This window comes from Coregonus lavaretus (genome assembly GCF_964263955.1).
Source record: "Coregonus lavaretus genome assembly, chromosome: 3".
NCBI lineage: Eukaryota > Metazoa > Chordata > Actinopteri > Salmoniformes > Salmonidae > Coregonus > Coregonus lavaretus.
The window spans coordinates 35,525,903-35,540,684 of NC_139990.1; the positions used below are offsets into that span (position 1 = coordinate 35,525,903).

The 14,782-nt window shown below is 42.6% G+C and overlaps 1 protein-coding gene across 1 annotated transcript in view; it reads left to right on the forward strand.

Moving 5' to 3' along the window:
• Positions 1-14,320, forward strand: part of LOC311114247 (nuclear factor of activated T-cells, cytoplasmic 1-like) — a gene marked incomplete at both ends in the record, with an annotated part of 76,411 nt that extends 62,091 nt beyond the window's left edge. Inside the window, 3 exons of the mRNA XM_084157167.1 lie at positions 3,670-3,802; positions 5,963-6,562; positions 14,265-14,320. Coding sequence (XP_084013293.1) covers positions 3,670-3,802; positions 5,963-6,562; positions 14,265-14,320 — 789 coding nt within the window. The remainder of the gene's footprint in view (positions 1-3,669; positions 3,803-5,962; positions 6,563-14,264) is intronic.
• Positions 14,321-14,782: the final 462 nt, after the last annotated feature.

Consider the following 14,782-nt stretch of genomic DNA (forward strand, 5'->3'; position numbering starts at 1 on the left):
CTGAAGGAAACCTGGCACCATCCCTACGGTGAAACATGGTGGTGGCAGCATCATGCTGTGGGGATGGTTTTTATCGGCAGGGACTGGGAGACTAGTCAGGATCGAGGGAAAGATGAACAGAGCAATGTACAGAGAGATCCTTGATGAAAACCTGCTCCAGAGCGCTAAGGACCTCAGACTGGGACGAAGGTTCACCTTCCAACAAGACAACGACCCTAAGCACACAGCCAAGACAATGCAGGAGTGGCTTCGGGACAAGTCTCTGAATGTCCTTGAAAGGCCCAGCCAGAGCCCGGACTTGAACCCGATCTAACATCTCTGGAGAGACCTGAAATAGCTGTGCATCGACGCTCCCCATCCAACCTGACAGAGCTTGAGAGGATCTGCAGAGAAGAATGGGAGAAATTCCTCAAATACAGGTGTGCCAAGCTTGTAGCATCATACCCAAGAAGACTCAAGGCTGTAATCGCTGCCAAAGGTTCTTCAACAGCTGTAGCTCAATTGGTAGAGCATGGCGCTTGTAACGCCAGGGTAGTGGGTTCGATCCCCGGGACCACCCATACGTAAAAATGTATGCACACATGACTGTAAGTCGCTTTGGATAAAAGCATCTGCTAAATGGCATATTATTATAACAAAGGAAAGGGTCTGAATACTTAGAGTATGTAAATGTAATATTTATGTTTTTTTGTTGTTGTTGTACATTAGCAAACATTTCTTAACCTGTTTTTGCTTTGTCATTATGGGGTATTTTGTGTAGATTGATGAGGGGAAAAAAAACAATTTAATACATTTTAGAATAAGGCTGTAACGTAACAAAATGTGGAAAAGGTCAAGGGGTCTGAATTATTTCCTGAATGCACTGAATGGGATATAAAATTACAGTGCAGGATAAAGTGGCTGATTTAGAAGCATACCTGATAGCTATCTGTGACATATCTCAGATGTGTCCTTAGTTTGCAATATAAATGTTTTACAATATTTTGGCCAGTTTTGTGTGTACACTGAGTGTACAAAACATTAAGGACACGTGCTCTTTCCATGACATAGACTAACCAGGTGAATCCAGTTGAAAGCTATGATCCCTTATTGATATCACTTGTTAAATCCACTTCAATCAGTGTAGATGAATGGGAGACAGGTTAAATAAGGATTTTAAGCCTTGAGACAATTGAGACATGGATTGTGTATGTGTGCCATTCAGAGGGTGAATGGGCAAGACAAAATATTTACATGCCAGGCGCACCAGTTTGTGTCAAGAACTGCAACGCTGCTGGGGTTTTCACGCTCAACAGTTTCCCATGTGTATCAAGAATGGTCCACCACCCAAAGGACATCCAGCCAACTTGACACAATTGTGGGAAGCATTGGAGTCAACATGGGCCAGCATCCCTGTGGAATGCTTTCGACACCTTGTAGAGTCCATGCCCTGACGAATTGAGGCTGTTCTGAGGGCAAAAGGAGGGGTGAAACTCAATATTAGGAAGGTGTCCTTAATGTTTTGTACACTCTGTGTATGTGTAACTATCAGTCTCTGTTTGCATCTGTGTGCATGTACAGTGCCTTCAGAAAGTATTCATACCCCTTGACTTATTCCACATTTTGTTGTATTACAGCCTGTTTTCAAAATGGATTAACCTTTTACTGCAGTGGGCTAAATCAGGGTCACACAGAGTGTTTCTTGGTAGTCTTAAACACATCTACTTTGAAACAAAAGTATACATGTCACACACATGGTTATGGGCTTAAAACAAAAGACACCTGTACCATGTCAGATATAGAGTTGACATGTGTTACATTTTGTGTTTGAATCCCAATATTAAACTTGATATACATCATAGAAGACTGAAATATATATATTTACTATTTAAAAAATATGTTTATTAATTAGGAAATTATGAAAAATATGAAAAACATTCCACCCATGAGGCCACTAGGTCATTTGACTGCAGGAATGGGCTACACAGATTTTTTTCTCACCCATCTTCACACAATTCCCCATAATGACGAAGTGAAAACATGTTTTTAGCAAATGTATTGAAAATGAAATATCTCATTTACATAAGTATTCACACTCCTGACTCCATACTTTGTAGAAGCACCTTTGGCAGCGATTACAGCTGTGAGTCTTTCTGGGTAAGTCTCTAAGAGCTTTCCACACCTGGATTGTGCAACATTTGCACATTATTATTTTCGAAATTCTTATTATTTTCAAAATTCTTCAAGCTCTGTCAAATTGGTTGTTGATCATTGCTAGACAACCATTTCCAGGTCTTGCTATAGATTTTCAAGTAGATTTAAGTCAAAACTGTAACTCGGCCACTCAGGAACATTTACTGTCTTCTTGTTAAGCAACCCCAGTGTAGATTTGGCCTTGTGTTTTAGGTTATTGTCCTGCTGAAATGTGAATTAATCTCCCAGTGTCTGGTGGAAAGCAGACTGAACCAGGTTTTCCTCTAGGATTTTACTTGTGCTTAGCTCCATTCCGTTTCTTTTTTATCCTGAAAAACTCCCCAGTACTTAATGATTACAAGCATACCCATAACATGATGCAGCCACCACTATGCTTAAAAATATGGAGAGTGGTACTCAGTAATGTGTTGTATTGGATTTGCCCCAAACATAACACTTTCTATTCAGGACAAAAAGGTAATTGCTTTGCCACATTTTTTGCAGTATTGTTTTGGAATATTTGTACTCTGTACAGGCTTCCTTCTTTCCATGCTGTCATTTTGGTTAGTATTGTAGAGGCGGCAGGTAGCTTAGTGGGTAAGAGCGTTGTGCCAGTAACCGAAAGGTCGCTGGTTCTAATCCCCGAGCCGACTAGGTGAAAAATCTGTCGATGTGCCCCTGAGCAAGGCACTTAACCCTAATTGCTTCTGTAAGTCGCTCTGGATAAGAGCGTCTGCTAAAATGTAAAAAATGTATTGTGGAGTAACTACAATATTGTTGATCCATCCTCAGTTTTCTCCTATCACAGCCACTCTGTAACCGTTTTAAAGTCACCATTGACCTAATGATGAAATCCCTGAGCGGTTTCCTTCCTCTCCGGACGCCTGTATCTTTGTAGTGACTTGGTGTATTGATGCACCATCCAAAGTGCAATGAATAACTTCACCATGCTCAAAGGGATATTCAATGTCTGATTATTTATGTTTTACCCATCTACCAATAGATGCCCTTCTTTGTCAGGCATTGGAAAACCTCCCTAATCTTTGTGGTTGAATATGTGTTTGAAATGTACTGCTCGACTGAGGGACCTTACAGATAATTGTATGTGTGGGGTACAGAGATGAAGTAGTCATTCAAAAATCATGTTAAACAATATTATTGCACACAGAGTAAGTCCATGCAACCTATTATATGACTTGTTGAGCACATTTTTACTCCTGGATTTATTTAGGCTTGCCATAACAAAAGGGTTGAATACTTATTGACTCAAGACATTTCAGCTTATTATTCTGTAAAATAATTGAAAAACATAATTTCACTTTGACATTATGGGGTATTGTGTGTAGGCCACTGACCAAAAAAATCTAAATGTAATCAATTTTAAATTCAGGCTGTAACTCAACATCATTTGGAAAAAGTCAAGGGGTGTAAATACTTTCTGAAGACACTCGGTTGCGTCTCACTATGGATGGCATTGCCTTTGACTTTATATTGCAGACATCTCTTCTCATTGAAATCCCTCCTTATCGGAACCAGAGGATATCCAATCCTGTTCAAGTGAACTACTATGTGTGCAATGGCAAGAGGAAAAGGAGCCAGTACCAGCACTTCACCTACATGTCTGCCAATGGTAAACTCTCTTTCATTCTGTCTGTCACCTTCTCTCTCTCTCTCTCTCTCTCTCTCTCTCTCTCTCTCTCTCTCTCTCTCTCTCTCTCTCTCTCTCTCTCTCTCTCTCTCTCTCTCTCTCTCTCTCTCTCTCTCTCTCGCTCTCTCTCTCTCTTTTTCTACCCATCACCCTATCCCCTACTCCTCTTTTGTCTATCCTTGTCCTTTCATATCCCAGACCAATAAGAAAACTTTAAGCACAATTTTTACATCTGAAGAAAAGAACACAAACATTCTGTATTCCGTCTTTGGTGGTTTTCAAGTGAGGAACAAAGCGATGGTTTGAGTTATTCCCATTGTAAAAAGGGATCTCCATAAAATATATTATTTTCCATACCTGCAGCTATAAGAACATTTGGAGTGGACTGCACCAGGGTGGAGAAGGGGTACTGGAACGCTGTGTTATTTGAATAGCCAAACTGTTGCCAGACTAAATGAAAAACGCCACACCAGCTCAAATGTTAAAAAATAAATAAACACTTCTAATTGCAGCCGTCTTGGAGCTAGCTAGCATCCAGTGGGTGGTTCAAAGCTCTGATTCAACTGCGGTCCCAGTCCTGTATGTGGGCGCTGACGTGCCTCAGTCGCTTTCCCCTCTGAAAGTGCAGCATTGTCCTCAGCCTCTGGTGAGAGTCAGACAGGGGGGAGAGAGGGGACACTGGGCCTTGTCAGTGTCTCTTAAAGGGTTAGACTCGAGTCTCTTCATTAAACAAGCTGTCTGGACAGTGTGGTATGTGAAGTCATGTCACACACTCTAGTAGTCTACACATTAGGTCCAGACCAGACACCTAAAACTACAGTAAAATAAGATTTTATATCCCTCCCAAAAATATGTGGATTAAGCCTACACCTATTGAGATGGAAATGATTGTCGCTTAGAATTTTTACTTTTTACTTGCATATATCCATAAAATCTGCAGAAGTAAAAAACATTTCTGTTACAGTACGTTTTCCCAGGCTTTTCTAACAGTAGGCCTACAGTACTGTTAAATCACAGATTTGTATTGCGGAAATGCTAAGGCACACTCTCAGGTTTTGTGGTAACACAAACATTTGCACTCATCCTACTCATCTGTGTGTTGTGTGTCTGCGCATTAGTCTATCCTGTCGCTGACAGACACACTTTCTCCTATTGGGTCTAAAATAGAAGCGGTTTGCTATTTTAAACCTGCTGTTGGCATGACTCATATCATCAGAATTCGCCTTGTTCACTTGACAGCGGGCTCAGCAAGGCTGGGTGTTGCAGGATGTAGCTCGGTTTCCCTCGTTTTAGGTGTGCAAAACGAGTTTTGTATTTGATGCACGATCATAAATCTCAGGTTCAAACCGATGCTAACGGTCGGTTGTCAGTGGACTGCGGCATCAGCCGTTAAACGAGATTGACCGAGAATCATACAGGAGGAGATGTAATGTTCAACACGTGTGGATCTTGTTGAAATGTAATGTTCAACATTTGGTAGTGGTTTGGTAATGGTAGCCAAGTGCTGGGAACTGGGAACAAGACAGTGGAGAGAGGGCCTGGCCCTTCTGAACTCAACCATGGTCTCCACAAGCATAATCATTGCAATCTTCAAAGCATTTTGCAGCCACCATTTTGTTTCACTACTGAGCCACGTCTTGAAATATTGGGGTTTGAAGGAGCAATATATAGCATATTGGGTAAAACTGTTTTTTGTGTGTGTTTTTTTGAGAGAGAAGTAATTTATTTCAAGTTGTAGATCTCATTTGGGTACAGTATGAAACTTCTGCAGCAGCAACATATTTCATAATGCACATTTATAGGATATTATTGTCGGGGTCTGATCCAAAGGAAATAGGCCTTTTTATTATAGAACCAGCTGGATGTCTCTTGTGGTGATGATTCAACCCTTTTGTCTCTCCCTTTTTTCATTTTTGAATATTTTCAGCAGGGTGGAAAAGCTTAGGCCTAGACACAGAGTCTCATTGATGAGAGTGTTTGTTTGGCTGTGGGTATCCTAGCCACAAACCCACTCACTCACTCACTCACTCACTTATTCACTGACACTTGCTCACTCTTTCACCCGCTCACACTCGACAGGAGATCGAACCGTATGTTTATTCATTTTTTATCATTTTCCTCTCCTTTCTCTCCTTCTTTCAGTTCCAATGATAAAAACGGAGCCGAATGATGACTACAACCCCCCTCAGGTGTGTCCCCAGCGTGGCCCTGGCCTGGTGCTTCACCCCAAGCCCTACTACACCCCCCCACAGGTCATGACCTCCATTATACCCACAGAACTCCGGCCGTGTGTGGGGGACGCCTACTCTACTTGCCAACAGAGACTGGGAGGGAAGCCTTCCTCACTGTCCTCCTCATCCTCCCCCAGCACCAGTCCCAAACTGCATGACCTATCACCCACCACACCCTTCTCCAAGTGCCTGTCAGCAGACCCATCCCACTCTCCGATCCCACATGTCTCCATCATCCAGGAGACTCCTGGATGCTACCAGCCGCAATCTGTCCTCTACCCGCCCAGTAGTGCCTCGTCCTCCCCAGGCTCGCAGCCCTCCACTCCTGGCACCAGCGGCCTGGAAGCCCCGTTCTCCCCCACGCCGCCCCAGCCCATCAGTGGCAGCTCCAGCCCAGTGTCCCAACAGCTCCCCAAAGTGCCAGAGAGAGGCGGCCGCTCCTTGAGCCCCACGCTGGCCATTAACATCAAACAGGAGCCACAGGAACTGGACCAGATGTACCTAGATGATGGTGAGTTATTAATCATAAACGTCTCCAGATTATTCTAATGCACTGTGACAATTAAAGCCACTATTAAATATACAGTAAATCATATTATTGGCATATGGTAAATCATTTATTGTATAGCCAGCTGCTTAGAAGCTACGTAAATGCACCGTTGATGTAATACATTACTATGTTATGCTACTATCTGTCACTATTTACAGTAATTGCCTTCTCATGAACCTGGTGAGAAAGGCTTTTATGATTATCACCCTCTGGTCCTAGTTCCTCCCACTGCTATCAGCCGACTAGAACAGGGATTTACAGTTAGATCATAGAACCCTGGTAGGTCTGAGGTTGAAATATCGTACTTTGAAGTCCCTGAATAATGGCCAGGCCTTTTAAAAGTCCACTGATAAAATAAACAACTCTCCTCTACCTCTTTTATTCCTCCCAAGCAGACTGCAAGCTGGGGATTTTTTAGAAACCCAGTTTTATGATCTCACTGGTCTGGGATTCCAGCATTCACCACCACTAAGGGTTCTGGGCTGTGTGCTGATTTGCAATAAATGGGATAAATTATCTTCCCTGGGGTTAGCTAGACAACAGTGCTGGCTGGCCCCATATCAATCACTGGGAGGAAACCATCCTTCAGACCTGGAGCTGGGAGAGTCACTAACCAGCAGCTATCAGCAGCAGTGAAAGTAGAGCTCTTTGATGTGATGTGATCTGCAACAGACCCCAGCTGAACTGAACTGAGCTCAAATGTCTGGCTGGGTTGGGCTGGGCCTTCCTGGCCCTGGTGGATTGGTTGTTATGCTGGAGCTACGGTCCAACCATTCTAATGACCCCCTTCCTGCTAACAGTCTGGTTAAACAGAGTGAATGGGCACCACTGGTCGTTTAATTGGCAGATTGCACATGCCAATCATATCGTGACCAGTCCCCCGCTCCATCTTCAAGACCAGCAGCTTCACCACAACCCATAATGCACTCCCTTTGATAGGCTGGCTGACCGGCAGAGATGAACAGGTCACGTCTGTTACTCTTGGTGTTTCTGCATGGACTTTTAAAGGGATAGGGTTAGTCTGTCATTCAAATGTTGGAACTTTCATGCAATACCGACAGTTACACAATACTGTATAAGCAATGCTGTGAAACGTCCGCAGCTTCGGTAAAACCAACCTAGTCTAGTCTGTATTTCTGTATTAGGGGCAAAGTCATATTATTTTTCCTATTCAGTCCTTTATCATACTGTAGCACAGGTTACAGAAGAGGATCGTCCTCCAAGCTTTTTAATAGCACAAACACTACATGAGATGGCCTATAGGGTTGTATGTGCTAATAGGCACAAACGGATGTATTGTTGTAATAGTTTAAATATGCAATACGCACAACTATTGTAGGGTATTACTGGTAAGTTATGATGGTCATTTGGTTTATTTGCAATATGGGAATAACTTTTTACAGGTACTTAAAAGGAACTCTCCCGAGTGGCGCAGCCACTAGAGATCCTGGTTCGAGTCCAGGCTCTGTCGCAGCCGGCCGCGACCGGGAGACCCATGGGCGGCGCACAATTGGTCCAGCGTCGTCCAAGGTAGGGGAGGGTTTGGCCGGCAGGGATGTGGGTTCGTTTCCCACGGGGGGCCAGTATGCAAAAAATATATATATTCCCTTTTATGCATTCACTAACTGTAAGTCACTCTGGATAAGAGCGTCTGCTAAATGACTAAAATGTAAATGTAAATATAAATGTTAAATAACACAATGACTGAAGCTCTGTTAAGCTGCTCTGTCTGTCTGGGGAAATCAAGCAGCAGAGCTTATATTGTAGTAGGTTATTTACATCGCTCCTCTAATAATCATGTCATCACTAACCACATTTATCAGGAGTTGTGCTTCTCTTGTCCACTTAGTGAACAATGGTGGATTTGGACCAGGAGTGGTATAATTACAATAATGTGGACAGGAGTTTTGGCACGGTTACATGTGGATTTGTATTTTATAGACTCACTCATGTGTGGTGTTACGTTAATTCATTGTCGACCATGCTCATTAAAGTTCACATAGACAAATATAAGCTTTTTCTTTTGTGCAGAGACGCCTACTGTCCATGGACTAGTAACTTATTCTGTTCAATTCGTTTCAGCACTAACAGGAAATTTGATTTGTGAAGATTATCATTAGAGTTGGCTGCTGAAGTCATGCTTCCTGGCTTTTTATTAGTTTAAAATGGTGAGATACAGTAGGTTACAGTATATGTTTGAATATCTTAATAGAATGTCCATACATTCAACTTTAGTGTGAAACAAAGCTGTATACAATAGAGCTCTGATATTTTGACCCCCATGCTTAATAACTGTCCTACCACACCACCAAGAGGTATCCCTGTCTTCCATCATCCCAGTATCTCCCTCACCGTGCTACCTTTTAACCTACAGTCTCAGGATCCCCCCTGTCTGTCTACCATTTCTCAGATTCACCTGTGGGTGGTTCCAAACCTCTTTCCTCATGGAAACTCTGACTTGGCCACGCGGCTATAAAAGCTACTGACTGGAGCTGGTGCATTCTGGATGCTGCCTGAGCCTGCTGCCACTGCGGCCATGAGGCAGTGGAGGAGTAGAGGACCAGGGCACACAGTGTACTGTTACTGTAAAGTCACAGCTGAGAGGCAGGGGTAGTAGAGGAGAAAGACCTGAGGGAGAGGAGGGGAGGGAGGGGAGGGAGGTTAAGGTTATAGCTTGAGATTGTGATTCCCTCAACCTGTGGTAAATATTCTCAACCTAAGGAAGGATACAAAACTTTTACAGTTTTGGTTAGGAGGTGTGATGTGGTCACAAAGTGCTTTTGGAATACCATGATCCAATATTGAATACCAACTGGTTTTATACTGTTCACAGAGAAGTCGCCAGTCAATGGTCCATTTCCAGTTATTGATATGGAATGTTATCCCATGGTAACATTTATGCTCTCTCTCTTTCTCTCTCTCCCATCTATAAAATACCTGGTTGGAAAAGTGTTTTCATTGGCGTAATGCAGGGTGACTTGCTGAACAAGCCGACTGCACTCAGGGACTGACTAACAGTAATACAGCAGGAGCCCCAGCCCACGGGCCAAGAACATCTTGTGGCTTGTGGCCTGGCCCAGCCATGTGGCCATATTCTGGGGAACGTGTGTGTGCGTGCGTGGGAACGTGTGTATGCGTGCGTGCCCATCACCCTCCCTGTCTCATTGTCTCAGGGCTTGTCTTTTTCTGTGAATATTTATAGTGTTTAAAGGTGGTAGTTAGCTTGTTAGTGGACCGGTTGTCCTGTAGTACAGATGTATTGTGTTGACAGAAACACTAGTTATTGGCAGGGTTGTTGATGCTCTGGACCCCTAAATGAGGCTAACAGCACTGTCCTGCTAATTGTTTTGTGAATGGTGTGACTGACTTTGTTTCTCTAGCCGTGCAGAGTCATTGTTTTGCACCGTTCCTTCAGTAGCGGTCCTTGCCATTTACACAAGAAATTCCCATCTGGGGTGTTTGCTTTGAACAACACAAATGTCTCTATCGCCAGATTATGTATTGAACATCGTCATTGTAACCAGTTCCACATGCTACTGATATTTTTTGTGTTTTGTTGAGGGCGGGGAGCCTGAATCATCCGTACACATACACAGATCAACGGTTAGAGTTTTTCAATTAGATCCCTCACATGAAATGTGGCAACAGAATGAAATGTAGTCCATGGCAACAGATGTAAACAGATAACGGTGTGGGCTCGGTGGGGGTAAGCCATGGTGTTTTCTGCTTGTAGTCAGTGGGTCAGCCTGCTTTTGCAGTGTCAGAATGAACAGCACTGATTCAGAGAGGGGGGCATTGTTCTTGTTACAGCAACATAGTTGGTGTTAAACTCAACACTTCAATCCCAGATTTAGATTCATGTAAACTGCTGTCAATCTTTTTAAAAGACAATGTTTTTACAGATTTATATTTTCAATATTCAGCAGATATCTAGAACCAATTGAAACATATGTGGTATATTTCTGCAAATCTATTCAACCTCCGTAATCCATCCACCATGTTGGTCGTTAAATGGGCAGGTGATGATATGGTGTGGATGTTTCTGATGTATTAATGTCTTCGATTTATGTCTGACATCATGACTTGATATATGTACTGTATGTATCAAGACGTTGGAGCACAATTGGTCCCTGAGGTACATTTTACCTATACTGTACATCAATAGAGTTGTTAAAGATTTCAATAAAATTCAAGCTGAGGCCTAGTATGGTACATTATCCCCACAGAAGCACAGATCTTCCATCTTACTGAATGGGAATACTCCAAGGTCTCCCTTGAAAGATGGCTAGCCTGCTCTCATAGCACATACTTTGCTAATATCTGAAAGATGGGCTTGGAAACCTTCTGCTGGTGATGTATTACAAAGATAAAACTTTAGCAATGAGGTGAACGTTGGAAACTGAATAGCCATCTCTTTTTTCCTAAATCCTCTTTTATGACAGATCAAGAGGTGATTTAATGTACCTGAATATAAATGTCATAACTCCACTAACAAGTATCTGCTCTTGCCAAGTTCCTCATGAATTCATATCACATTGAAATACACCCCTGTCCTCAAAGACACATAATAGGTTCAGTGTGTCTGTGTGTTTCTATGACACACACGTGTGAGATCTCTACTCCGTCATTTAGCCAACACTCAGATCGTTTTCCTATTTCGTTATTAATAGCAGTCAGTCAGCTGGCCAAACATATTAACTTTATGTCTAGACAACATGACGGCTCAGATTCAGGGAAGTTTCGTACAGTACTCTGTAGCCATAATAAAAGAGCTTCCCTATTATCAAAATGCAAGTGATTTGTCTTCAAAATCCCTGTACATGTTTTGGAATGCCTCTTTAGTTTAGTTTATTGGTTGCTTATGTGGGTCTAGGTTTCACTCATTCACCTCTGTACATTTTATACCACTGGTGGTGATCATGTCAAATTAGTTTGACCTGCACATGGTTTGGACCACAAAGACTTCTCTCTACCATGTAAACACCTCTGGGATTTTCGTCCGGGACTAGCCAAACACTGCTAGGCACACCCTGTCACTCCTATTGTGAAGGGAAGTGAGGGAGAAGGCTGAGAGGAAGTGGCTGTGTCAGGGCTGGACCACACAGGGAAGGGCTGCACCGTACCACCTCAGATGAAAAAGCACCACCCCATTTTTTGGGAAGGAATCTCACAATTCCAGGCTGCTTTTCCAGGCCCCAGCTCCTGGCTGTGATGGGAGCCAGCTAACGGTGCAGGACCAGTGTCCGGTCAAAGGGAATTCCTCTGTAGGCTTGGCTTCCATCACCAGGCTCCAGGGGTGTTCCCCTCACTCATTACCTATCTGACTGCTATCTGGTGACGCTGTGAGACACATCCTTGGCCTGTGGCTAGGTCTGAGTCCAGGAGGAGCTGCTGCCGAGGTGGTTAGAGGCTCAGTCCCAAATACCACCACTTTATTCTCTATATAGTGCACTACTTTTGACCAGGGCCCATAAAGCTCTGGTCAAAAGTAGTGCACTATTTAGGGATTAGGGTGCCATTTGGGATTCAGCCAGAGGCTATTAAATGATAGAGTGGTGCTGGTTCATTCAGTACTATTAAATGAAAGATACTCTGAATACATTTTTTAAAGAACTATCAATTAAGGAATTTTCCTCCAAGCTCCTCAATCAGATGTCAGTATAAATGAAAAAAAGTGCCATTGACCCTTTATCCAATCATTGTCATAGGAAAATAATGTTTGTTTTTATACGGATACTGAAGCAACTATAACACAGATGGGGATTCGGTCTCACAAGTAATGAAGGGGCATAGCTTGTTCTAATATGAAGGAGACCTTTTCTTGCTAAAAACTACTTTTGGTTATGCAGATGTTACCAGATTGTGAAATATTGCCAGACTCCACTATAGAGCTGATAAAGCTTGCCAGAAAAAGCACTACAAAGGGAGAGAAAGGTCCTCTTGGTGAGACTGACACTGCTGATTTATGGTGGACTCAAGATGGCTGCCTTTGCCATCTTCTTTTTTTTTATCAGAAGGCCCACACTGGCACATTGGCTGTTTGTTTAGCTCCAATTGGTCCCTTCGGTATTTGGTTACTTCCCTCCCATCAGCCAAAGAACACAGCTGATAAAAGGGGACAGGGCTGTCCAAGTGTGGGAACACTGAAAGAGTGGCAGTAGGCAGGAAAGGGGGAGAGACAAGTGCATTTTGATCCTTTGTAAAGTGCAAGAAGCTGCATCTTCTCCAAACCAAACAGTCTGAGACTTCTATTCATCTGTGTTAACATGGCTCCATTTATTTTCTGTTGTTTGAACAAATGACTATATATTTTGCACACTGAACACATTGAACGTATCATGACGTATTACCTGCTAAAACACCTAGCTATATCTCTCAAATACTATGAACTCTACACTCTTAGAAAAAAAGGTGCTATCTAGAACCTAAAAGGGTTCTTCAGCTGTCCCAATAGGAGAACCCTTTGAAGAACCCTTTTTGGTTCCAGGTAGAACATTTTGGGGTTCCATGTATAACCCTTTCAACAGAGGTTTTTACATGGAACCCAAAAGGGTTCTACCTGAACCTAAAAGGGTGCTCCTATGTGGACAGCCGAAAAACCCTTTTGGAACCCTTTTTTCTGAGTGTACCAGAGATGCTTTGATGTACACTACCATTCAAAAGTTTGGGGTCACTTAGAAATCTCCTTGTTTTTGAAAGAAAAGCAATTTTTTTGCCAATTATAATAACATCAAATTGATCAGAAATACAGTGTAGACATTGTTAATGTTGTAAATGGCTATTGTAGCTGGAAACTGCTGATTTTGTATGGAATATCTACATAGGCGTACAGAGGCCCATTATCAGCAACCAGAGTTGCAAAGAAAAAGCCATATCTCAGACTGGCCAATAAAAATAAACGATTAAGATGGGCAGTCTGAGATATGGCTTTTTCTTTGCAACTCTGCCAGAAGGTCAGCATCCCGGAGTCGCCTCTTCACTGTTGACGTTGAGACTGGTGTTTTGCAGGTACTATTTAATGAAGCTGCCAGTTGAGGACCTGTGAGGCGCCTGTTTCTCAAACTAGACACTCTATTGTATTTGTCCTCTTGCGCAGTTGTGCACCGGGGCCTCCCACTCCTCTTTCTATTCTGGTTAGAGCCAGTTTGCGCTGTTCTGTGAAGGGACTAGTACACAGCGTTGTATGAGATCTTCAGTTTATTGGCAATTTCTCGCATGGAATAGCCTTCATTTCTCAGAACAAGAATAGACTGACGAGTTTCAGAAGAAATTTATTTGTTTCGGGCCATTTTGAGCCTGTAATCGAACCCACAATTGCTGATGCTCCAGATACTCAACTAGTCTCAAGAAGGCCAGTTGTATTGCTTTTTTAATCAGCACAACAGTTTTCAGCTGTGCTAACATAATTGCAAAAGGGTTTTCTAATGATCAATTAGCCTTTTAAAATGATACATTTGGATTAGCAAACACAACGTGCCATTGGAACACAGGACTGATGGTTGCTGATAATGGGCCTCTGTACACCTATGTAGATATTCCATAAAAAATCAGCCTTTTCCAGCTACAATAGCCATTTACAACATTAACAATGTCTACACTGTATTTCTGATCAATTTGATGTAGATTGTGAGATATTGACATCTTTCTTCTCCTTTCTTCACAGTTAATGAGATCATCAGGAATGACCTCTCAAGCATCTCTGTCCACAGTCATGCGTAGCACCACTTTCATCATGGACACAGGAGGACTGAGGCAGAAGAAAGAGGGAAATACCATACCAATGATTTTTACAACGTCTGCATGCTTGGACTACAGCATGCAGGAAGCCCAAAAAACAACCAAGGGGAACAGAGATTCAGCATCATGAAGATTAGAATCCAATGTGTGCCTTTCAGAAGATGCCGTTTCAGAAGATTTGCCAATGTACAGAATTAAATGGCTGATCTCTCAGAAAATAAATACAGGCATATTATGTTGCACCGCCCCTTCCAGCCTTAACCCCAGGAAGTATGCTTTTTAGTGGACCAAGGATTTAATTATTTTTTACTTCTGTCTGCAGATATTGTAAATGATTCAGTGCCTAAGTGACCGTTTTGTGTACAGTGCTTCAGATTGTTTTGTGTATCTGGCATTACAACTAGATGATTTCAACCAAAATAAGTGCCTTTGACTGGAAATAGG